Genomic DNA, 26,943 nt, shown 5'->3' with positions numbered 1-26,943 from the left:
GCCAGGTTTGTGCTGAATGCAAACTGCACTTCTACCGACCTGACAGGGCACACCTCATTAAGGCCACTCGCCCTTTTGAAAGACTGAGTGTTGTCTTCAAGGGCCCCCTCCCTTCGACAGATCGGAACGTGTACTTCCTCAATGTGATTGACGAGTACTCACGATTCCCTTTTGCCATTCCCTGTTCAGGTACGACCGCTGCCACGGTTATCAAAGCATTTCGGGATCTTTTCACCCTGTTCGGTTACCCCAGCTATATCCACAGTGATAGGGGCACGTCATTCATGAGTGACGACTTGAGGCAATACCTGCTCTCAAAAGGGATTGCCTCAAGTAGAACTATGAGTTACAACTCTAGGGGTAACGGACAGGTTGAACGAGAAAATGCTACAGTCTGGAAGGCTGTCTTACTGGCGTTGAGGTCTAAAGGTCTTCCAGTCTCCCGTTGGCAAGAGGTACTCTCTGATGCGCTCCATTCCATCCGCTCACTCCTGTGTACGGCAACCAACGCTACACCACATGAGAGGATGTTTTCCTTCCCTAGGAAGTCTTCCTCTGGGACCTCATTACCGTCTTGGTTGACGTACTCAGGACCTGTCCTCCTGCGGCGGCATGTTAGGACCCGCAAGTCTGACCCTTTGGTTGAACAGGTCCATCTCCTCCACGCCAACCCTCAATATACCTATGTGATATATCCTGACGGGCGAGAGGACACGGTCTCGATTAGAGATCTGGTGCCTGCAGGGGACTTGGAAACCCCAGTCGCTTCCACACCCCTAGTTAGGGACCCCCTGACCCTTATCTCCCCTCCTGACACGGCGCGGGCAGTATCGGGACCACCACTTAATCCTCTTACTCCCGTGTACAGCTTGCCTGAGTCCAGCAGATTGTCGCCACCTCGAGGCGTGCTCGAGTCCAGCAGATTGTCGCCACCTCGTGGTCCACCTGTCTGTGAGGAACTGGAGGAGTCACTGGACACCGCCTTGGAGAGAAGGTCACCACGGTTACCAGAACCGGCGTTACCGCCAGTGTTGAGGAGGTCGCAGAGACGGTGCGGTCCTCCAATACGACTGAACTTGTGAATATATGAACAGTTGTTCTGTTTTTCTTGCCCCGCCGGCCTTTGTTTTTAAAGGAGGGGTGAATGTGGTGAACCATAGTTGGTTACCACTATGAGTGCTGAGCCATGGATGGTCAGCACTATGGGTGTTTGTAGATATGTTACTGTTGTCACTGTTGGGGTTAGGGTTGGGCTGTTCTACCTGTTGATATTGTTCTGTGGTACACTCCAGTTGGTTCCGCCTACCTGGGGAAGTATAAAGGTCACTGCACTGCCTGGTGACCCTTTAGTCTGGGATTGTATTGTATATAGTGTGCTCCATTCTTGTTAGTAATAAAAGCTTTTATTTCCCGGGTACAATCAAGCCTCCCGAGTGATTTAATCGCGCATCAGTCTGTGGCTCACCACCCCTGTCTTCACCCTCTCCCGACGATTATGGACATTCTTCTCCTGTGGGGACAGAAGGAGCCATGAAAAAAATGATGGCGTGACTGTTGCAGAGTATCAGGGGTGGCCCTCAGACGGCAAGCACTGTGATACTCTTTTGGGGTGGGGGGAAGTGGGAACAAGGAGGGCTTGGGGGTCAGCGGCTGGAAGCATGCAGGGTGCTGGAGGTGGGGAGATCTGGGAGTGATTTGGGGGAAGATGCTAGATGGGTTAAAACACTCACCCTTGCTGCCCGGATGAGGTCATTGACCTTCTTACGGCACTGTCCATGGCTGAGAGGCTAGAGAGCTTGCAGGAGACCCAGCGGGATAGCGCTGAGACACAGTGAGTTATGGCTGCAGCCCTAGAGAATGTGGCCCAGTCATGGCTGAGGGGCTGCAGAGCATGGCCCAGTCTCAGAGGGCAGTTGCTGCTTCCATGGAGAGATGCCCCCCCCCCCTCCCCGACTCAGGTGGTCATCAGGCTCCTGATTGCGCACGGACCGGAGTGCTCTGCAAAGCAATAACCCAGTCTACGTTTGGTCTCTCCAATATAGAGGAGACCACATTGGGAGCAGCGAATGCAATAGACCAAATTGAAAGAGGTGCAAGTGAAATGCTGCTTAACCTGGAATGAATGTTTTGGACCTTGGATGGTGAGCATGGAAGAGGTAAAGGGGCAGGCGTTACACCCTCTGCGATTGCATGGGAAGGTGCCATGAGTGACAGGAGAGGTGTTGGGTATAATGGAGGAGTGGACTAGGTTTCCCGGAGGGAACGGTCTCTGCGGAATGGTAACAGAGGGAGTGAAGGGAAGATGTGCTTGGTGGTGGCATCACCCTGGAGTTGGCGAAAATGGTGGAAGATTATGCTTTGCATGCGGAGGCTGGTGGGGTGAAATGTGAGAACAAGGGGGACTCTATCCTTGTTCTGGGAGGGAGGGGAGGGGGTGAGGGTCGTGGCACGGGAGATGGACCACACGCTGTTGAGGGCCCTGTCAACAACTATAGGTGGGAAACTATGTTTGAGGAAGAAGGAGCACCACTTTGGAAAGTGGCATCATCGGAACAAATGCGACGGAAGCGAAGGAGCTGAGAGAAAAGGATAGAATCGATACAGGATGTAGGGTGCGAGAAGCTGTAGTCCAGACAGCTGTGGGAGTTAGCGGGCTTGTAATGGATATTGGTACATAGTCTATTGCTAGAAATGGAGACAGAAAGGTGCATCCAGGTCCCTTCCAGCAACACAGGACACAAGGTTAAGTGCAAGAGAGGGAAAGGAATCTGTGATACAAGAAACTTGACATTTCTCCATTGAACATAGAACAAAAGTACAGCACAGGTACAGGCCCTTCAGCCCTCCAAGTCTGCACTGACCATTCAGCCCATCTGAACTAAAACCCCTACCCTTCCGGGGACCATATCCCTCTATTCCCACCCATTCATGTATTTGTCAAGATGCCCCTTATAAGTTACTATCGTATCTGCTTCCATTATCTCCCCTGGCAGTGAGTTCCAGGCACCCACCCACCTCTGTGTAAAAAAACTTGCCTCGTACATCTCCTTCAAACCTTGCCCCTCGCACCTTAAACCTATGCCCCCAGTAATTGACTCAGTTTGAGTAAAGGATTGACAGGTGCTCGCTTCTCGACTCCAGCCTGACCATGCTATCGCTGATGGCCCGAATATCCTCCTCTCCCGAACGCTCTAGCGCCCGCTCCTCAAAGGAGGTGAGGACTCGGAGGTCAGGCTCACCACCCCCTGTCTTCACCCTCTCCCGACGATTATGGACATTCTTCTCCTGTGGGGACAGAAGGAGCCATGAAAAAAATGATGGCGTGACTGTTGCAGAGTATCAGGGGTGGCCCTCAGACGGCAAGCACTGTGATACTCTTTTGGGGTGGGGGGAGGTGGGAAGAAGGAGGTGCTTGGGGGTCAGCGGCTGGAAGCATGCAGGGTGCTGGAGGTGGGGAGATCTGGGGGTGATTTGGGGGAAGATGCTAGATGGGTTTAAACACTCACCCTTGCTGCCCGGATGAGGTCATTGACCTTCTTACGGCACTGGTTGACGGTTCGCTTTACCAGTGCCATGGCACTCACAGAGGCGGCCATTGCCTCACAGGCTGTTTTTCCATCACTTCTCCTGGGACGACGTCCTGCTGGGAGGAAGAGGGTGTCCCGCCTTGCCTCAACTGTGTCCAGCAAACTGGCCTGGTCAGAATCCAGAAATCTGGGAGCTGCCTTCCTCGATGACATTTCTTCCTGCATTGCCTGTCTGTCCATTCTTGGGGTTTTTATGGAGCTGCCCCTTGTTAGAGCAGATCAGCTGCAGGTAGTTTGGGAGAGCATTCCAGCAAGTTACATGCAGTTTGCTTGTTAGCACTGAGAGGAAGGAAAGTGAGCACTTGTAGGCGTGCTGATGGAGGAGGGTGGTGGGGGGGAATCTGAGCTGAGCCTCTATGATTGGGGGGCAGAGGAGAGAGAGGAAGGTGTCAGACAGCCATCAGATCCAGGGGGAGATGGGGGCCATATGTAGGTGGGTCCAGGGTGGGGAGGGTTTGTGGGGGTTGGGGGTAGTCCAATCTCTGTGGGGGCCAGGGAGAGATGGGGGCCATGTGCAAGTGGTTCCAGGGCGGAGGGAGGGAGGGGGTGGGGCGCTGCCAGTCTGCCTGCGATTGGCGAGGGGGCGCTGCCACTCTGCCTGCAATTGGAGCAGGAGAGGAGGCACGATCGGGCTGGGTGCCAGGGCTGGGGGGGGGGATAAGGGGGTCAGTAATGTTGCGGGGGGGGGGGGGTGTTCAATGTCCGTGGGGGCCAGGTGGAGGCATTATCCGGTCCAGGAAGGATCTGGCAGGGAAGCTGCTTTATTTTGTTTTTTTTGCTGCGCATGCGCAGTTGCAGGCTCCGATTGGAGCTGCAAACTTTCGGGCGCGTTAAGCCTCACCCATGGCCTTGTGCAACGAGCAACAGACTCATTAAAAATTTTGAAGCCAGAATGTGTATGGGGGGGCCTGAAAACACGCCCAAACAATGGGTCTTTAAGTCTCCCACTTCCACGCCTGCCTGTCACTGAGACAAAAAGTTGTAAAATAGCGCCCAAGGTAATCAGTTCAGTGGGGCTGCTGCCTCTGTTGTGTTCCTGGCATCCTGTGACACTGTAACCTGCTTGACGATGCTCACAGAATCACTGATTGTATCAGTAGCACATCTTCTTCACAGTGTTGCTGTTTGATTGGGTAAACAAACATCCCCTGCAGCTGGTCATCAGCCAACCAGAATTGAATGTTCAGTGGTTAAAGTGGTTTCAGAAATTCTGCCTTGCTGTTGCAGTTCTTGCCTCAACTGGTCTTTTTATAGATCCTCCTTTTCAGCCGTGTTTTTCCACTTCCGCCTTGTGAACCTGAAGGATCGGTATAATATCTTGTGAGGGTGCTCCAGTTATTCAGGTCCGAGCAGTTCTGTGCTCTTTTATGCAAATGCCAGATCGATAGAAACACAGACTTCAAGATCTGCACCCTCTGTGAGCGCAGGTAAGCAGAGAGCACTTTATACTTTGTAACATTTTAAGTCATTGGGATATTGGAATGCATTAATAGAACCATTCAGTTGGAATGAACAGAGACCATTCTGTTATTGCACAGGTTGTTGGTTGGATCACATCTGGAGTACTTTGCAATAAAGGGTTTAGAGGAGAGTTACGAGAATAAGCCATAGTTTAATTATTCAGATAGACTGAAGGAGCAGGTTCTTTAGACCATGCAGATTTAGATGGAAGATGATAGAGATGTAACAAAATTAAAGATTGGATTACATATACAGTGACAGATCATTTCAATTTAACTGACTGTGGAGAACCAGGAAACATGAGAAGTAGTAACAGGAGATTCTTTTCCCAGAGAATAATGAGTCTTTGGGAAACATTGAAGAGGGAGCTGGACAGCTTCCTGACACCAGGACAGAGATCATAGAGAAAAGTGTCTGTATTGATAACCCTTGGGCAAGGATTTTGTGCTCCTATTTGGATCGGGCATAAGACCATAAGACCATAAGACATAGGAGCGGAAGTAAGGCCATTCGGCCCATCGAGTCCACTCCACCATTCAATCATGGTTGATTTCAACTCCATTTACCCGCTCTCTCCCCATAGCCCTTAATTCCTCGAGAAATCAAGAATTTATCAATTTCTGTCTTGAAGACGCTCAACGTCTCGGCCTCCACAGCCCTCTGTGGCAATGAATTCCACAGACCTACCACTCTCTGGCTGAAGAAATTTCTCCTCATCTCTGTTCTAAAGTGACTCCCTTTTATTCTAAGGCTGTGCCCCCGCGTCCTAGTCTCCCCTGTTAATGGAAACAACTTCCCTACGTCCATCCTATCTAAGCCGTTCATTATCTTGTAAGTTTCTATTAGATCTCCCCTCAACCTCCTAAACTCCAATGAATATAATCCCACGATCCTCAGACGTTCATCGTATGTCAGGCCTACCATTCCTGGGATCATCCGTGTGAATCTCCACTGGACCCGCTCCAGTGCCAGTATGTCCTTCCTGAGGTGTGGGGCCCAAAATTGCTCACAGTACTCCAAATGGGGCCTAACCAGTGCTTTATAAAGCCTCAGAAGTACATCCCTGCTTTTGTATTCCAAGCCTCTTGAGATAAATGACAACATTACATTTGCTTTCTTAATTACGGACTCAACCTGCAAGTTTACCTTTAGAGAATCCTGGACTAGGACTCCCAAGTCCCTTTGCACTTTAGCATTATGAATTTTGTCACCGTTTAGAAAATAGTCCATGCCTCTATTCTTTTTTCCAAAGTGCAAGACCTCGCACTTGCCCACGTTGAATTTCATCAGCCACTTCTTGGACCACTCTCCTAAACTGTCTAAATCTTTCTGCAGCCTCCCCACCTCCTCAATACTACCTGCCCCTCCACCTATCTTTGTATCATCGGCAAACTTGGCCAGACTGCCCCCAGTCCCGTCATCTAGATCGTGAACAGCAGCAGAAGTGGAAAATCCTCAAGATGTCCAAATCACATTTCACGCCAAAGTAAAGGCATGACACAATTTTCTGTGCCCTCCCGCCAATGGGATTCCTGATAAAAAAGTATCAGGAACCCCCTTATAATAAGTTTGAATCTAATTATCAGGCCACTACACCTGATAATCCCCTGCCTATTATCCATTCACATTAGTGTAAGGGCAGGCTGATATGAATTACGATTGTTTTCCCACAATGTGCACCTGGTGGGCAGACCTGTCGGAGGAGCTTGATTGATTGCATCATTCAGGGGGGTCATGCCTGGGCAGTACCTGGGCGCTGCCGCTGGGACTGCAAGGGCACTGCCTCCAGCATTTTCCAGACACTGCAGGGGGAAATGCCCCGGCAGTGTCAGGGAACAGTGTTTGGGGGGGGGGTTACTGAGCAGGCAGTGCTGGGCAGTACCATGGGCCAGTGCCAGGGGATGGGAATTGCTTTGGGGGGGTGGGGGTTGCGGGTTAAGGGATATTCTATTTTTACTTTTGTATACAATGGTTGCCTGTTAAAATGGCCCCCGAATCTTTAAAAAGCTAAGGCAGGGTGAGCTCATTATGTTGTGTCATGCCCACCCCTTGGCTTTTTTTGGAGGTTACTCACAATACCAGTCAACTGGGTCCGGCAGCTTTAAAGCCCTTTTCCCAACTGCTGTGCCACTCAAAGGGAAAATTCTGTTCTTGATCCCTCAAGAAAGAGATTGCAAGGCTGTGGGGTGAGGCAGGTGAGAGTATCGAATCTATAGTATCTTGAGTGACTGGTGACCACCATGTTGAATAACAATGAATTATTTATTATAATAACATTAACTGTATGCAGAGTGCTAGTATATGCTCCTGTCTTCTCCAGCTGCCGGACCCGTTCTGCCCAGAAAAGTTCACACTCAGCCCAGTGTTTTGCAAGCCTGAGTTGATTGGGAACGGTCAGTACTTTGCCTATTGCAAACAGCTGAGCTGCCAGTCATTGAGACCTACGCCCTTCGTATCTTGCATCGCCCTGGCACTGAAATTCAGAGCTGAAAAGTGTTCAATCTACTTCAAATTATCCTGTAAGGGTAAGATAAGGTATCTGTTTTATGCTGCTGTTGAGCAGGAGCAACACAAATGGTATTTTGCAGTGACAGGATGCTGCTGTCAAGCCAAAAAGATGTTCTGCCCACCACTTAAGTGAATAGTGTGGTATATGAATTTTAATGTCAGTGTGATGCTTGATACGTAGGCTGTATATCCCAGTGACTGGCTAGTCATATCAGGTAGCACAGTAAAGTACCGGTACTGTACACAATCAGCCTGTGTTTGCAAAACGTAGAACATAATGGTTTTCTTTCTCATTTACAGGTTATGCCCCCTTGTCCACCAGCAGAAAAAAGCTTCTTTACCTCACAAGTACCTTCCAAAATCCTAAAAATCTCAATCAATTCACCTTTTTTTAATATTCCAGGCCAATGTATCCTTTATGAGGTACAGTTCCCAGAACTGTGCACAGTAGCCCGATGTGGTCTAACCAAGGCTTTGCACAGTTCGTCTCCTTCATATTCATGCCTTCTAGTTAAAGACTGAACTGTTTGTATGGCCCTTGAATCCTTATAGATCTCCATTTTCCTAACTTTTCATCATTAAAATACAAATTTTTCAGTCCAAAATGGTTAATCTTATTGTATTAACTGTATTAGAATCCATCTGCCACAGTTTAATCCTGGTATTTATTAATCTATCAATCTAATTTTATGCTTCTGGGTACACTACTTACAATACCAAAAACCCTTTGAGTCATTAGCAAACTTTGATACTTCCCTGTCTATTTTGTTAACTAAGTCCTCAGTAAATATTGTTAATAATTGACAATCCAGAAGTATTGCCTGTGGGATACCACTAGGCATTTCTGTGCAATTTGGGTATGCATCAGCTTACACATAGGGTAGAGGCACCAACATCATCAGGGGAAACATCTTACCTGCGTTGACTACATCTATCCCTTTTATAGGTTTCAATGAGAACACCTCCCATTCTTCAAAACTCTAGAGAATACAGGCCTAGTTTCTCCAATTATTTATTTGTTTATTGGTAGATTGAATTAAAATTAATTAGATGGTTTTGTTCAAATAATCATAATTACTTACTATTTACTCAACCTAGAGCAAAAAAATTGCATTACTCTTCAAACAATCACCAATCTGTTTATCGTGTGAGGTCTCCGGGTCCGGGAGCTGTTTACCCCAAGCCAAATGCAAGCTACTGCAAAATCTCATAATTTTTGATTTGGTTTATTTATCTTAATTCTTTCTCTTTGGTCCTCACCTTATTAATGTTTTTGCCCATGTTAGTCTTTTGTCATTAAACAAAAATGAATGCACGGATTTCGTAGAGACTTGATGTAAAAATCATGGAATTTTTTTCAAGGAGCCATTAACTTTGGGATGTTGAGTGAATTTCTTTTTAGAATGTGGTGAGTTGTTCTTTCCACACTGTTGTTGATTGGTTTAGAACATTACAGATTGTCTCAGCTGCTATGAAGGAATTTGTTACAGTTTCAAAATGCAGGCAGTGTTTTCAGAGCAGGTTAATGGATGTTGATTGGCCTGAATCCTCCTCAGCGAGATGGAAGTCAGAGTTGTACAGTGCAAAAAAGCCCTTTGGTCCATCACGTCTGCACTGACAATAAAATGCACTGACACGAAAATGGCTGGACTTGCAGATAGTGAGGAACATTGTCAAAGGCTACAGAAGGATATAGATAGGCTGGAAATTTGGGCAAAGAAATGGCAGATGGAGTTCAACCCAGATAAATGCGAAGTGATGCATTTTGGTAGAACTAACGTCGGGGGGAGCTACGATAAATGGCAGAACCATAAAGGGTGTAGATACGCAGAGGGACCTGGGTGTGCAAGTCCACAGATCCTTGAAGGTGACGTCACAGGTGGAGAAGGTAGTGAATAAGGCTTATGGCATACTTGCCTTTATAGGACAGGGCAGAGAGTATAAAAGTTGGGGTCTGATGTTGCAGTTGTATAGAACATTGGTTCGGCCGCATTTGGAATACTGCGCCCAGTTCTCGTCGCCACACTACCGGAAGGACATGGAGGCTTTAGAGAGAGTGCAGAGGAGGTTTACCAGGATGTTGTCTGGTATGGAAGGGCTTAGTTATGAGGAGAGATTGGGTAAACTGGGGTTGTTCTCACTGGAAAGACGGAGGATGAGGGGTATAAAATTATGAAAGGCATAGATAGGGTGAACAGTGGGAAGCTTTTTCCCAGATCGGTGGTGACGTTCACGAGGGGTCATAGGTTCAAGGTGAGGGGGGGGGAGGTTTAACACAGATATCAGAAGGACGTATTTTACGCAGAGGGTGGTGGGGGCCTGGAATGCGCTGCCAGGCAAGGTGGTGGAGGCGGACACACTGGGAACGTTTAAGACTTATCTAGATAGCCACATGAACGGAGTGGGAATGGAGGGATACAAAAGAATGGTCTAGTTTGGACCAGGGAGTGGCATGGGCTTGGAGGGCCGAAGGCCCTGTTCCTGTGCTGTATTGTTCTTTGTTCTTTGTTCTAATAAGTACCACTAAAGTCACCCTAATCAGATTTTCCAGCACTTGTCCCATTTCTTTGTATGTTACGATGTTTCAAGTGCTCATGCAAATACTTTTTAAAAGATTGTAAGGTTTCCGGCCTCCACTACTGTCCCAGGCAGTGCATTCCAGATTCTCACCACCCTCCAAGTGAAATTTTTAAATCTCAAATCTCCTCTGAATCTCCTGCCCTTCACCCTAAAACTATGTCCCTTTGTGATTAACCCCTCAACCAAGGGGAACAGCTGCTTTCTATTCATCCTTTCCATACACCTCATAAATCTTATACACCTCAATCATGTCCTCACCCTCTGCCTTCTCTGCTCTAAAGATAACAATCCAAGCCTATCCAGTCTCTCCTTATAGCTCAAATGCTCCATCCCAGGCAACATCCCTGGTGAATCTTCTTTGTATGCCTCTCGTGCAATCACATCCTTCCTATAAGAGGTGACCAGAACTGCATGCAGTACTCCAGCTGTGATCAAACCTACATTCTCTACAACTCCAACATAACCTTCCCTACTCTATGCCACAACTGATAATAGCAAGAATCCCATATGCGTTCTTAATTACCCTATTTACCTGCTCTGCTGCCTTCAAGGATCTGTGAATAAGCACCCCCAGATCCATCTGCTCTTCTGAGCTTCTTAGTGTCCTGCCATTCATTAAATACTTGTTACTTCTTCCAAAGTGCATCACCTTGCACTTATCAGGGTTAAATACCATCTGCCACAATTCTGCCCATCTGACCAACCCATCTATATCCTCCTGTAACCTACGATCTTCTTCTTCACCATTAACCACCCTACCAATCTTGGTGTCATCTGCAATCTTGCTTATCATTCCTCCCCCATTCTCATCTATATCATTTATGTATATAACAAACAATAAGGGATTCAGCACTGAACCTTGTGGTACACCACTGGACACCAGCCTCCAGTCACTCCCAAACAGCCTTCTACGACCATCCTTTGTGTTCTATTACTAAGCTAGTTTTGGATCCATCTCACTAAGTCTCCCTGCATTCCATGTGCTTCAACCTTCTGAATCAGTCACCCATGTGGGACCTTGTCAAAGGCTTTGCTAAAATTCATATAAACTACATTAAGTTTTCTGAGTAAATTTTTAAGTATTTGAGGGAGCTCGGTCTTTTCTCCTTGGAGAGACATAGGATGAGAGGAGACCTAATAGAGGTATATAAGATGCTGAGTATTTTTTAAGCATTGTAGTTGGGGAACTTGAAGCAGCTGGGAAAAGCCTCAAGGGAGACCTGCGTAATTGTAATAACATTAAGTTAACGCAGCATGGCGCTACATGTTGCCTTCTCTATAAAGACACAAACTCAATTTACAAAATAATGGTTGGAATGCGAGTCTTTACAGGTCATAGAAATCATCGAAACCCTACAGCACAGAAAGAGGCCATTCGGCCCATCGAGTCTGCACCGACCACAATCCCACCCAGGCCCTACCCCCATATCCCTACATATTTACCCACTAATCCACGCATCTCAGGACACTAAGGACAATTTTAGCATGGCCAATCAACCTAACCCGCACATCTTTGGACTATGGGAGGAAACCGGAGCACCCGGAGGAAACCCACGCAGACACGAGGAGAATGTGCAAACTCCACACAGACAGTGACCCAAGCCGGGAATCGAACCCAGGTCCCTGGAGCTGTGAAGCTGTGGAGACAATACACATCTTTTTAGCCTGTCTTGATGCTCTCTCCACTCCCATTGTTTTGTTTCTTAAAGACTGGATTAGTTGTAAGTATTCGCATTCCAACCATTATTCATGTAAATTGAGTCTGTGTCTTATAAGTTCTGTTTGTGAACAGAATTCCCACTCACCTGAAGAAGGGGCTCAGAGCCTCGAAAGCTTGTGTGGCTTTTGCTACCAAATAAACCTGTTGGACTTTAACCTGGTGTTGTTAAACTTCTTGCTGTGAAGCAGCAGTGCTAACCACTGTGCTACCGTGCCTGTTTCAATCAAGTAATCAAGTCTTAAAGGTACAGACAATGTGAGTGGAGAGAGGGTTAAGCACAGGTTAAATGTATGTGTATTGTCTCCAGACAGGACAGTTAGGGACAGTTAGTGAGATTTTGCAAGCCCAGGCAAGTCGTGGGAGTTACAGAATCAGAGGCTGGCAGTTCTTTTGCTCAGCAACTCCATTGCTGAGACTGTGGTTGCTGCTGGGAGGACTCATAAAGAATGAAAAAGAGGCATTTAAGCCATGAAGGATAATGGTACAGAAATAAGACAGATTCAACACCAAAGGAATGCCAAGAGTATATAGAAAATTGGCAAGAGAAGAGAAAAAATGAAAATTCTAGTCATATTAAGACAAAAGGGAAAAGTGATGTTGCCTGGATTGAGTGGCATGCCTCATGATGATAGGCTGAGGGAGCTCGGTCTTTTCTCCTTGGAGAGATGTAGGATGAGAGGAGACCTAATAGAGGTATATAAGATGTTGAGAGGCATAGATCGGGTGGACTTTCAGAGGCTTTTTCCCAGGGTGGAAATGGCTGCTACGAGAGGACACAGGTTTAAGGTGCTGGGGGGGGTAGGTACAGGGGAAATGTTAGGGGGAAGTTTTTCACACACAGGGTCGTGGGCGAGTGGAATCGGCTGCCGTCAGTGGTGGTGGAGGCAAACTCAATAGGGTCTTTTAGGAGACTCCTGGATGAGTACATAGGACTTAATAGGATGGAGGGTTATAGGTAGGCCTAAAAGGTAGGGATATGTTTGGCACAACTTGTGGGGCCGAAGGGCCTGTTTTGTGCTTTAGTTTTTCTATGTTTCTTCTATGAAAGATGGAGTAAGTCCACTGAAAGTGGGATTAGGTGAAGACAGGACAACTTTTCCTATACAAATTACTCAAGTACTGAATAAGTTTATCATTGCAATTTTTATCCAACATACAACAATTGTTAAAGATAAAATCCTGGGGTATCTGGATAGAAATGATAGCCAATATGGGTTAATGAAGGGAAGGTCCTGTCATTTTAACTTCCTGCTTTTCTTTAAAGGCACAAACAAGTTTGATATGTGTGAGGCAGTAGATTTAATTACATGGAGTAATCTAGAATTTGTAGCATAGAACCTGGCCTTTCTGGTTGCACCTGCTTTTATACATCATCTTACAATATGAGTAATATCCTGCTTTTCCTTTCTCCCTTATATGCTTATCTAGCTTCCATTTAAAAGCTTCAATGCTATTTAGCTTCAACTATACCTTGTGGTGTCAAGTTACAAATTCTAAGAAAAGATCAGTCATAATCGTATTAAATGGTGGAACAAGTTCGATGGGCTTTGTTGTATATTCCTTTTACTTATGTTCTTATGTTCTTTGATTTGATTTTGATTTGATTTATTATTATCACGTATTAACATACAGTGAAAAGTATTGTTCCTTGCGCGCTATACAGACAAAACATACCATTCGTAGAGAAGGAAACGAGAGAGTGCAGAATGTAGCTAAGGTGTAGAGAAAGATCAACTTAATGCAAGGTAAGTCCATTCAAAAGTCTGACAGCAGCTGTTCTTGAGTCGGTTGGTACGTGACCTCAGACTTTTGTATCTTTTTCCCGAAGGAAGAAGGTGGAGGAAAGAATGTCCGGGGTGCGTGGGGTCCTTAATTATGCTGGCTGCTTTACCGAGACAGCGGGAAGTGTAGACAGAGTCAATGGATGGGAGGCTGGTTTGCGTGATGGATTGGGCTGCATTCATGACCTTTTGTAGCTCCTTGCGGTCTTGGACAGAGCAGGAGCCATACCAAGCTGTGATACAACCAGAAAGAATGCTCTTTCTATGGTGCACCTGTAAAAATTGGCAAGAGTCATAGCTGACATGCTAAATTTCCTTAGTCTTCTAACCATTCTTTGAAAAAATAAGTCTCTCCTGAACTTTATAGGATTTATTTGTCACTGTTATACTTATCTACTCTAGTTCTGGTCTCCCCCACTAATGGAAACATGTTTTCTACTTCGACCTTCTCAAACCTGTCCATAATTTTAAAGATCGATATTAGTTCACTGCTCAGACTCAAATTTTCTAGCTTGCAGCTGCTGTTCTCCAGTGCTCCTGAAAGTGAATGCAGTTTGAGCTGGAACACCAAATTCTCACTTGCAACAGAGTGGGCACAGATGAGATTGGAGAGTCCCGCTCATCATCTAATTTCTGGTATCGTTTATGTAAAATTTTTTCCATTTTTCAGTTGCCTCTATATTATTTTTGTAATATGATGCACAGTATTCCAAGTGTAATAACAATGGTTTTATTCAAGTTTTGTATAATCTCTTTACCATTCAATTCTATTCCTCTGTAAATGAACTGTGGTGCTTTGTTTGCTTTTTATAGCCTTATTAACCTGTGTTGCTACTTTTAGTGATTGGTATATCTGAAAACCTAGATCCATCTGTTTCTCTAGGAATATGTGGCCTGCTTATTCTACCTACCAAAATGCACAATTTGCCTCCATTGAAATTCATTTGCCAATTACACACCCATTCAGAAAGTTTGGATTGTTTGCAGAACTTGCAGAACTTAAAGAACAGTATTAACCACCCTCCCACCACCCCTGATTTAGTGTTGCATGCTAGGAATTTAATGTAGCCGTTGATACAATTACTCAGAAAGGGTGGCACTGAAAGTAAAGAGAGGAGGAACTGGTGAAAATATTTTGCAACAAATATGAAATTGGTTGGCTCACAAAACTGACAACATGGTGGTATGGGGAGTGTCATCATCACCTACGTACTGTGCCCTTTGTAAATCCTACTGTTAATGCCCTGCAGGTTATTTCACAACCAGTTGAAGGAGCTTCAGGGAGATCGGGGTCAGCATGGCATCTTATGGTAAAGTATTTCCAGCTGGTAACATTGCCAATCTGGACTATTTTACTCTAAACTATCCTGCCTGAATTCTTTACTGCATTTCCACTATCCACTGTGTGAAGAAATAGCATCACCATTGAATGGCCCAGCTCTATCTTAAGGTTATATCCACTTATGCTGCTCTCTCACACCACAGGAAATCATTTCTCTCCTTCTACCCCATCAACTCAGTCAATCATTCCTAAGCCACAGATTAGACCAGCCCTTAATCTTCCGAAGTCAAGGGAACATAAGACCAATCTGTGTGCTGATGATGCAATGTGCGTGATACAAAAGAATAAAGAACAATACAGCACAGGAACAGGCCCTTCGGCCCTCCAAGCCTGCACCGATCATGTGTTCCTAACTAGACCATCCGTTTGTATCCCTCTATTCCCATAGAGGGATATGATTTAGTAACTGAGATCTGATGGAAAACAGAAGTACAACATTGTGTAGAGTTGTACACTGATCTGTAAATATACAAGAACGGTTTTTATGAATAACAGTTTATGGTAGCTTAAAGAAATCCCATCTGGACCTTAAGTACAAGACAAAACAGTCTGCACCCTGTCCTCATAGTACAACACTTCAGCCCCATTTCATTCTGGTAAATCTGAGCTGCATTCCCTCTGACAACATATGCTTCCTGTAGTGTGATGAAGGAGAGTGATAGTGAATGGCAGAGTGTTAAGATACCGGATATACCAGAAACAATCTGGGTCTCATTGTCTAAATTTTGCTTTCTGAAAGAGGAATGAGAGCAATGCATTAGAGTTTAACTGTTCCCCACCCATCAGAAACTGGGCGTTGGCAATTAAATACATGATGTGGAGATGCCGGCATTGGACTGGGGTAAACACAGTAAGAAGTTTAACAACACCAGGTTAAAGTCCAACAGGTTTATTTGGTAGCAAAAGCCACACAAGCTTTCGGAGCGCTGCTCCTTCTTCAGGTGATTGTTGGTTCAGAACCACTCATCTGAACAAGGAGCTTAAGGCTCCGAAAGCTTGTGGCTTTTGCTACCAAATAAACCTGTTGGACTTTAACCTGGTGTTGTTAAACTTCTTACTGAATTAAATACAAGCCAGCTATTAACTCGCTCGCAATCCAGTCACTTGCTGCCTGATGAGATAACCACCAGAAATAGATGGAAGGTTTATAAATGTTGTAAACCAAGTCCTATTACATCAATAGAACCTGTTACAGTTTATTCAGGGTCTGAGTGGGGAATCCATGGGGGGCCTTTTTCCATGAGACAGAAGGAGGTCAGCAATTAGTAGATGCATGGTCAGGTTGAGTAAGTGTGAAACTTTCTCATGAGGAAACCAGGAGGAGCAGGATTGCTCCCCAGACTCTGCCTCCCGAAGGCCCAACCAAAAACCCTTGTAAGATAGCAGGTGGCCAGGGCCATGTGATCCTTTTCACCTGTTAGCAGCCACATTGCTCCTTCACAACTGTTTCAGGTGGAAAATGAACTGACAGCATTTAAATAAAGCCCATATGTCATAACATTCAGGGCGGAATTTTATGAAAAAAATTCTAAGTGCTGAATGAGTGTAAAAACAGGAGAAAATTGAGCCAATTTTTTGGCCAATCTTCCAGGCACAACCGTACAACACATAATAAAAAGAATCCAGATGCAATTCTCGCCAGTAAGAGGAGGGGTGGAGCTTAATCTGGTAAAGCTGACTGCTGAGCTCTAGGGGTGCCATTGCGCAGGCGCCCCGATCTCCCAGTGTACTGAGGGATCTCTGCCGCAACCGCACCCCTCATGGACATCAGGGTTCACCGCCGATCACTCCCTGTGCTAATCTCTCCCCATCCCACTGCCCCCCCCCCCCCCCCCCCCCAGCAATTTCCGGCCCTTCAGAGCTTCACCCACCGTCCCCATCACTACCCCAGATATCACCTCCCCTATATCCCCCCCCCCGATCACCGCTCTCATCCATCAACCCCCACCCTGCAGAGTTCTCTCCCTCCCCTACAGAGCTCCCCACACCCCTGTCTGTCACCCGTCATGGCTCTACCCTTCTCAGGTCCCACTCCTTCACTCCCACCTATGTCTCTGAGTAATTGACCCTTCGACCCTGTGAAAAAGACTCTGACTATCCACTCTATCCGAGCCTGTCATAATCTTGTAAATCTCTATCAGGTACCCCACCCTTCATCTCCAATGAAAACAATCCCAAGTTTGTTCAACCATTCTTCATAGGCCATATCCTCCAAACAAGGCCTTTGACAAGGTACCGCATGGTAGGTTGTTGCATAAGGTTAAATCTCACGGGATCCAGGATGAGGTATCTAAATGGATACAAAATTGGCTTCTTGACAGAAGCCAGAGGGTGGTTGTAGAGAGTTGTTTTTCAAACTGGAGGCCTGTGACCAGCGGTGTGCCTCAGGGATCAGTGCTGGGTCCACTGTTATTTGTCATTTAATGATTAATGATTAATTAATGATTTGGATGAGAATATAGGGGGTATGGTTAGTAAGTTTGCAGATGACACCAACAATGGTGGCATAGTGGACAGTGAAGAAAGTTATCTCCAATTGCAACGGGATCTTGATCAATTGGGCCAGTGGGCTGACGAATGGCAGATGGAGTTTAATTTAGACAAATGCGAGATAATGCATTTTGGTAGATTGAACCATGGCAGGACTTACTCAGTTAATGGTAGGACGTTGGGGAGAGTTACAGAACAAAGAGATCTAGGGGTACATGTTCATAGCTCCTTGAAAGTGGAGTCACAGGTGGACAGAGTGGTGAAGAAGGCATTCGGCATGCTTGGTTTCATCGGTCAGAACATTGAATACAGGAGTTGGAATGTCTTGTTGAAGTTGTACAAGACATTGGTATGGCCACACTTGGAATACTGTGTGCAATTCTGATCACCCTATTATAGAAAGGATATTAGTAAACTAGAAAGAGTGCAGAAAAGATTTACTAGGATGCTACCGGGACTTGAAGGATTGAGTTATAAGGAGAGGCTGGATAGACTGGGACTTTTTTCTCTGGAGCGTATGAGGCTGAGGGATGATCTTATAGATCTTATAGATGATCTATAAAATAATGAGGGGCACAGATCAGCTAGATAGTCAATATCTTTTCCCAAAGGTAGGGGAGTCTAAAACTAGAGGGCATAGATTTAAGGTGAGAGGGGAGAGATACAAAAGTGTCCAGAGGGGCAATTTTTTCACACAAAGGATGGTGTATCTGGAACAAGCTGCAGAGGTAGTAGTAGAGGCGGGTACAATTTTATCTTTTAAAAAGCATTTAGACAGTTACATGGGTACAATGGGTATAGAGGATATGGGCCAAATGTGGGCAATTGGGATTAGCTTAGGGGTTTTTTAAAAAAAAGGCGGCATGGACAAGTTGGGCCAAAGGGCCTGTTTCCATGCTGTAAACCACTATGACTCTATAGCATCCTGGTAAATCTCTTGTGCACCCTTTCCAATGTATCAACATCCTTCCGTTAGTGTGGCGACCAGAATTGTACACAATACTCCAAATGCGGCCAAACCAAAGTCTTATCAACTGCAACATGATTTTCCAATTCCTCTACTCAACATCCCGACCGATGAAAGCCAGCATGCCTTACGCCTTCTTGACCACCTTGTTCATCTGAGTTGCCACCTTCAGGGAACTGTGGATCTGCACACCTAGATCTCTCTCTATGCTAATATTTCTAAGGCCTCTACCATTTACTGTATACTTCCCTTCTGCAGTAGACCTTCCAAATCCCATCACCTCATATTTGCCCGGGTTAAATTCCATCTGTCATCTTTCAGTCCAGGTCTCCAGCGATTTATATCCTGCTGTATCCTCTGACAATCCTCCTCACTATCCGCTACTCCATCAATTTTTGTATCATCTGCAAATTTATTAATCAGACCACCTACATTTTCCTCCAAATCATTTATATATATATATTACGAACAACAGAGGCCCCAGCACTGATCTTTGTGAAACACCGCTTGTCACAGACCTCCAGTTAGAAAAGTACTCTTCCAATGCTACTCTCTGTTTTCTATGCCCAAGCCAGTTTTGTATCCATCTTACCAGCTCACCTCAAATCCCATATGACTTCATCTTCTGTATCAGCCTGCCATGAGGAACCTTATCAAAGTCTTTACTAAAGTTCATGCATACAACATCCACTGCCCTGCCTTGGTCAATTTTTCTTGTCACTTCCTCAAAGAACTCAATCAAGTTTGTGAGACACGACCTCCCCTTCACAAAACCATGCTGCCTATCGCTAAAAAGCCTATTCTCTTCCAGATGTGAGTACATCCTGTCCCTAAGAATCTTCTCCAATAGCTTCCCCACCACTGATGTAAGGCTCACAGGCTTGTAATTTCCCAGATTGTCTCTTTTGCCCTTCTTAAACAGATACAGCTCTTGGGGCTCTAGTCAATTCTTTCATCTAATTCTGTGTCCATTTCCATATGCAGTACAGCATTTTTACACTCCTGTATTGGAATATACTCACTTTCATTGGTCGCACCATTTTGGGTGTGAAAATCTGTCTGCAGTTTGGTGACTGCTAATAGCTGGCTCTGTCGTACATCTTTTTCCTTTAGATAGATAGACCTCTCCGTCTTGTGCTTAATTTTAATATTTTCAAGCTTCACTTGATGCTCGACTTTTTCCATGGTACTCTTCAGCTGTAGAAGATCTTTAATTTGGACCATTGCTTCTTCACTGAAGGAAAGTTTGAGTTCTTCCATGCCTCCAAGTGTGGGCTCCACCCTACACTTGTACAGATCAATAACTTCTAAATTTTCACTCTTGGTTTGATCCAATTTGGAGTTAAGCGTCTCATTCTCCCTGGATAGGTTTTTGCTGGATGCTTGCAATTGTTGTTGCTTGACATCAGTGGGCCTAGTAGAAGAAGCAGATAAATTCACTTCCTTATTACCTTCTTCAACACAACAATGATTCTCCTCAAAAGAGACAACAAAGACTTCACAATCACTGGCAGTGGAATCAAAGAGTAAGGTCACCAACAGATAATCTGCCTCTGCAGTGGCTTCATTCTCTTCCACTCTTTCCATAAAGAGCAAATTAATGTATAGAACATCATCTTGCTGGTGGTCACCATCATTCTTGCGCAACTTTCCCCAAAGAGAAGTGGAAGATCTACAATATCCTTCTGTGGGTCCTTGGAGTTGAATAGAATTGTAATGTCACTTTATTCAATCATGAAACTATCAGAAAACACTGAGACACCAGTTCCTGTGTCTAGCTTGAATTTGATCAGATGCCCATTTGCTTCAATGTCAGCACGCCAATACTGTTTTTTTTTCCATTCTTTTATTTCTCGTCGGAAGATGATTTCCTGGTTGTCAAAGTCTTGAATTTCCTGAATGAGAGTTCCTTTAGCAGATTTCTCCTTTTGTCTGATAAACACAGACTTATTGGAATGCATGCCATTTTAAAATGACCTAACCAGCCACAGCCACAGCCATGGCACTGCACAATTTAGGCAGGCCATTGTTCCAGCCTGTGGATCTTCTTCCTGCCACAGCAGGAACATTGAAAAATGGCTGTTGGCTCCTTTTCAGAACATTTCTCTGATTGCTGTCTTGCTATACTTTCAGTTTTACAATCCACAAATTGAACAGCTTCTTGGGAAATTTCACCCTCTCAATGACAATATTTTTTAAAAGAATGAAGTATGAGTCAAAAGCTCCAATGACATCCTCATAGGATGCTATCTTTTTGTTCACCCTCTGTCTGGCTAGCACATCTTCTGCTATGCTCCCAACAGCATATAGTAAAGTGCTAACTTGGGGTGTGATTTTACCTGCCATTCACGCCACACTTCCACTGCAGTGAAGTGATAAGATTCTGGCCTTGATCTATTTTCTCTTTACTAACAAGATTTGAAGCATTGTGACAAAATAGCTATATAAGACCCTCGTCAGACCCCACTTGGAGTACTGTGCTCAGTTCTGGTCGCCTCACTATAGGAAGGATGTGGAAAAGATTGAAAGGGTGCAGAGGAGATTTACAAGGATGTTGCCTGGATTGAGTGGCATGCCTTATGAGGATAGGCTGAGGGAGCTCGGTCTTTTCTCCTTGGAGAGACGAAGGATGAGAGGAGACCTAATAGAGGTGTATAAGATGTTGAGAGGCATAGATCGGGTGGACTCTCAGAGGCTTTTTCCCAGGGTGGAAATGTCTGCTACGAGAGGACACAGGTTTAAGGTGCTGGGGGGTAGGTACAGGGGAGATGTTAGGGGTAAGTTTTTCACACAGAGGGTGGTGGGCGAGTGGAATCGGCTGCCGTCAGTGGTGGTGGAGGCGAACTCAATAGGGTCTTTTAAGAGACTCCTGGATGAGTACATGGAGCTTAATAGGATGGAGGGTTATAGGTAGGTCTAGAAGGTAGGGATGTGTTCGGCACAACTTGTGGGCCGAAGGGCCTGTTTGTGCTGTAGTTTTTCTATGTTCTATGTTCTAAAATGTCTTTGTCAATTATGCCATTGATCAGACAGTCTGGCACCCTTAATATTTTGGAATTATTCTGATAGGGAAAAAGTAGTAGCTATTTCTCAACCTGATTTGAGGTTTTTTATTCCCACACTGCTTATCTTGCTAGTTGCTGGATTGTCACATTATTTTGTCATTTCCAGTCTGTTTGCTGGATTGGCCGCAAAGTCCTTCAACCACTGAGCTGCATTGTTGCTGGGATCACAGGTTTTCCCGTCATTTTCTACTGTTTCCCTGTGGGCATAGTCACAGCTGCGACCAACTGTTATCATGGTCTAATCTTGAGATTCGTTAGCTTCTTACTTTAGAGGGAACTTGGCTGGGGGAAATGGACTTTTGTTGAAAACACACTTATTTACATATTAACTATTTACAAATACTAAGTAAGGTCATGATATAGCTGGGGCTATTCTCTAAAATTCTTCTTAGTCAGCTCTCAGCATCATTGTGACATAGGTCCTTACACAAATGCTCAGTTACGTTTATAAAAGTTAATGTTTTACTCTACAGCTATGTGTCAGGGGAATAATACCACATCCTGTCAAGCTGGTAGTGCACAGAATCATAGAATCCCTACAGTGCAGAAGGAGGCCATTCGGCCCATCGAGTCTGCACCAACCCTCTGACAGAGCATCTTATCCAGGACCACCACCTGCCCCATCCCCGTAACTCCATTCATTTACCCCATTAATCCCCCTAACCTACACATCTTGGGACACTAAGGGCCAATTTAGCATGGCCAATCCATCTAACCTCTACATCTTTGAACATGGCAAATGTGATGCTAAGTTGAGAGAAAGTGAGAGGCAACAATAACTTGCATTGATATACCATCTTTAAAGTAGTAAAATGTCCCAAAGTACTTTACAGGAGCATTATCAAATGAAATTTTACAAAAATTAGCGCAGGGAGATATTAGGGCAGGTGACCAAAAGTTTGTTAGGTGTTATGGAGCATCTGAAAACAGGAGAGAAAGTTAAAGTGGAGATGTTTAGGGAGGGAATTTCAGAGCTTCGCTAAAGAATTTCATTGTACAGATAGAACTTAGACATGCCCACATCTCCCAGAGAGAGAATGGGATATTGTGCTGCCTCAGGATGAGCTCCCTCACTCGACAGGCTATCCAGTTCTGATTAACAATAGTTTTACTGAGATCTCTTTCTTTCGGGTGAAGGTTCTGGAAGTTTTGCCACGCAATTACTGAAATCTCTGAATGAATATCGGGCAAAGCATGGAGCTGGACCGTTAACTCTGAACCCGGTAATCAGCGAGAAGGCTGAGAAGTGGGCAAAGCATCTAGTAAGCTCCAGAACATTGCAGCACAGTGACACACCGTATGGGGAGAATATCTGGTGTCAGCAAGGCCATGGCAGCCCGCAGGTTACAGGTACGTCACATCACAGCCTGAAACACTGACACACTGATTAACATCAGTCGGCGGGTATATACTGAGTTTGGATATCACAAGATAACCCCAGCCCATCAAGTTTGTTCCTTCCACAGCTAGCATGTACTTTGGTCTGTCCTTGATTCAAACAACTGAAACTCCTGCTGATTTTTCTCTGCCTGAAAGTAAATCCAGGACATTTACTCAATTTGCCTTTTTTGTTCTTTGTTCCTTGCATAGCATTTTATTGGGCATTGGACTCATGAACTATCATAATAAAATAGTCCTGGAACTTGGGCTGACAAGTTCCCAGGTCCTAATGGACTTTATTGTCTAAAAAGAAGTGGCTAGTGAGATAGTTGATACATTGGTTTTAACTTTCTAAAACTCCCTAGATTTGAAAAAAAGTCCCATTAGATTGAAAGATAGAAGATGCTATGATTCTATTCTTCAAAAAAGGAGGGAGATAGAAAGTGGGAAACTACCAGCCAGTTAGCTTCACATCTGTCTGAGGGAAAATGTTAGAAGCTATTATTAAAGAAGATAAAGCAGAGCACTTGGATGAGTTCAAGATAATCAGGGAGTGTCAACATGGTTAGTGAAAGGAAAATCATGTTTAACCAACTTATTGGATTTCTTTGTGGAAGTCACATATGCTGTGGATAAAGGGGAACCAGTGGATGTACTGTATTTAGATTTCCATAAGGCTTTTGATAATGTACCACATCGAAGGTTATTGCTGAAAATAAAAGCTTATTGTATAGGGGTTAACAGACTGGCATGGATGGAAGATTGGCTAATTAACAGGAAACAGAGTTGAGGTAATGGGTCTTCTTCAGGTTGGCAAGATGCAATAAGTGGTGTGCCACATGCTGGGATCTCAAATGTTTATAATTCATATAAATCACTTGGAGGAAGGGATAGATGGGATGGGTGCCAAATTTGCTGATGACACAAAAATAGGTAGGGAGGTAAATTGTGAACAGGAGGATACAAAAATATATAGATGGGTTAAGTTAGTGGCAAAGATCTAGACAGTGGAGTACAATGTGGGAAAATGTAAAATTGCCCATTTGGTAGGAAGAAGAAAAAGCGAAGCATATTCTCTAAATGGCGAGAGACCGCAGAGCTCTGAGCTGCAGAGAGAACTGGGTGTCTTAGTGCATGAAACAGAGTTAAAGGACGGAGTTTTCCCATCCTGCCCGCCACGGGAATTGTAGTGGGTGAGAGTGGACCATGCGAAATTTTGTTGACCACGGGTGGGATTTTCCAGTTTTGTGGCGAGCACGGTCAGAACATCCCACCCACTGTTTCAGGTCAATCATTGGACCAGTTCCTAACCATATATTCAGGTCAAATTCATTGAAGGTGTTGGTCAGCAACCCTGAACCTATCCCCTGTGATCACCGCTCTCAGAGAGATATCATTGCTCTTAGAAAGATATAATGGGCTCATGCTACACACCAATCCAAAATTGGCAGAGAGCAAGCAGTAAAGTGGAGAAGATCAATAAGGAATGCTGAGAGAGTAATTTTAAAGTTGTGTGCCCTTGTTCTGGACTCCACTGTAACCTAAGGAAATATAATTAAGTTTATCTTTTTCAGCAGCTGAGGTAAATGCAGAAAAACTGAGCAGAACATGGGTGGTACAGGCTTCTGCCACCTGATGTCAAATTTGGCCCATAAACAGGCATCAAACCACTAATTAGTGGTATTTAAGGGGTCTAACACCTGTTTCAGACAGGTGACTTTGAGGCTTTAAGGTTGCCAAGCAAAGTAAAGGTTGGGACACTCCCCCAAAATTCATCCTCCATCGCTCATCACTGTTGCCTGTTAAACACAGCCTTACAAAGAATGTACAATACAGAAATATGCCATTCAGCCCAACAAGTTATTAGCCATATTTATGCACCACACAGACCTCTTCCCATTTTATTCATCTTAATTCTTTCAGAATATCCTTCTTTTCATTCCATATTCTCACCATTCCATATTGAAATATGTCCCAGTTACAGAACAAGTTTGACTTCAATTTCAGCTATTGTTTCCACATGATCTTTCATGCTGCCATTTTTTAAGCAGCAAAAAATGCTGCTTAAAAATCATATCAGTCTCTGTTGATGGAAAATTAAATAAAGTCAGAAGTTTGTGCACAGTGACTTCAGTTATCAATCCTACCAATGAAGAACTCAGAAAGAAACAGGAATCACCTTAACTGGGCCTTTTATGAGTTCTATGTCCTTAATCACGATTGATTCTCGATCCAAATGGTTCTCTCCCAGCTCATCCCAATTGCTCGTGTTTGGCCCATATTCCTCTAATCCTTTCCCATCCATGTACCTATCCAAATGCTCTTTAAATGTTGCTATTGTACCTGCCTCAACCACTTTCTCTGGCATCTTATTCCATACACGCACCACCCACTGCATGAAGACGTTGCCCCTCAGGTCCCTTTCAAATCTTTCCCCTCTCACCTTAAACCTATGCCCTCTAGTTTTCAATTCCCCTTCCCTGGGAAAAAAAACTACATGCATTCATCCTTTCTATGCCCCTCATGATTTTATACACTTCAATAAGTTATTCTCCTACATTCCAAGGAATAAAGTCCTAGCCTGGCCAACCTCTCCTGTAACTCAGGCCCACTAGTCCTGACAACATCCTCGTAAATCTTCTTTGCACTCTTTCCAATTTATCAATGTCTTTCCTACAACAGGGTGACCAAAACTGTAAACAATACTCCAAGTGCGGCCTCACCAATGACCTATACAGCTGTAACATAATGTCTCAACTCCTACACTCAATGCCCTGGCTGATGAAGGCCAGTGTGCTAAATGTGTTCTTCACCACCCTGTCTACCTTTCAACAAACTACGTACTTGTACTCCGAGGTCCCTCTGTTCCTCAACACTCCCCAGGGCCCTACCATTCACTGTATAAGTCTTATCCTGGTTTGACTTTTCAAAATGCAACACCTCACACTTATCTGTATGGAAATCCATTTGCCAATCATCGGCCGACTTCCTGAACTGATCAAGATCCCCCTGTAATTTCTGACAATCTTCTTCACTATCAATGATACCTCCTAATTTAGTTTCATCTGCAAACTTACTAACCATGCCTTGTACATTCACATCCAAATCATTTATATAAATAATAAATAACAAGGGTCTCAGCACTGACCCCTGAGACACACCACAAGTCACTTGTCTCCCTTTTTTAGTTGGGTTTCCCGAGGCCTGGAAAACTCAACCAGCCAGAGTTGAATTTAAAATAATGGTTAAATATGAAGCATGCAGTTTCATTGCAGTGTTTAATTTTCCAATATGTCTCCTTGGAGCGGACATGTCGCCCACTCCCTGTCCTGCATAAAATTCCAAGTGCGTGGGCTGGGGGAGGGATTTTTGTATTTAAACATTTAATTTCCCACCCAACTCAAATTCACCCATTTTTGGGATAAAAACTTGATTGACTCTAAACGGTTCTCTGATACCAGTATTAGGCTGACAAGGCTGTAGTTGCTGGAGTTATTTCCCTCCCATTTTCTAAAGAGGGGTGTATAATTTGCAATCCTCCAGTCTTCTGGCACCATTCCCATATCTAAGGATTGGGGGAATGTGGCCAAAGCTTCCACAAATCCTATCATTACTTCCCTCTATAACTTGGGAGGCATCACATCCAGACCATATGACTTTTCTATATTGAGGACAGTTAACCTTTGAAGTAGCTCCTCATTATCCATTTCACCCTGCTCAATATTGCTGTTGCCTCCTCCTTTACTGCTACACTCTCTGGCAAAGACAAGTTCCAAGTACTCATTTAGTAAATCAGCCAGGTCCTCCGCCTCCAAAAGGAGTACTCCTTTTTTCCCCTAATCAGTTTCACCCTTCCCTTGACTACTCTTTTATTCTTTGTATGTTTTCATGAAGGATTTTTCCATTTGCATTCATGATAGCCAGTAATCTATTCTCATTCTCATATTCTTATATTCACATTGAAGACACACCACTATTACCCCACCCTCACCCTATTGAGTTGTGTGATGCTGCTCCAATGTTCAGAGCAAATCTAGCAACTTAAAACTGGGCATCCATAAG

At 44.6% G+C, this 26,943-nt stretch overlaps 1 protein-coding gene across 4 annotated transcripts in view; it reads left to right on the top strand.

Moving 5' to 3' along the window:
* glipr2 (GLI pathogenesis-related 2) overlaps positions 1 to 26,943 on the top strand; it is a 97,160-nt gene that overhangs the window by 11,197 nt on the left and 59,020 nt on the right. The window contains exons 1-4 of one of the 4 annotated variants that reach the window (XM_078226690.1): positions 4,866 to 5,014; positions 14,149 to 14,273; positions 14,888 to 14,947; positions 22,639 to 22,851. In XM_078226690.1, coding sequence (XP_078082816.1) covers positions 14,935 to 14,947; positions 22,639 to 22,851 — 226 coding nt within the window. In that variant the 5' untranslated portion in view covers positions 4,866 to 5,014; positions 14,149 to 14,273; positions 14,888 to 14,934. Of the gene's footprint in view, positions 1 to 4,865; positions 5,015 to 14,148; positions 14,274 to 14,887; positions 14,948 to 22,638; positions 22,852 to 26,943 lie in introns of those variants that run through there. The other 3 variants (XM_078226689.1, XM_078226691.1, XM_078226692.1) reach the window with 3 other exon arrangements.

Source organism: Mustelus asterias, chromosome 13, assembly GCF_964213995.1.
Source record: "Mustelus asterias chromosome 13, sMusAst1.hap1.1, whole genome shotgun sequence".
Taxonomy (NCBI): Eukaryota; Metazoa; Chordata; class Chondrichthyes; order Carcharhiniformes; family Triakidae; genus Mustelus; species Mustelus asterias.
This window is presented reverse-complemented; position numbering and strand designations above follow the sequence as displayed.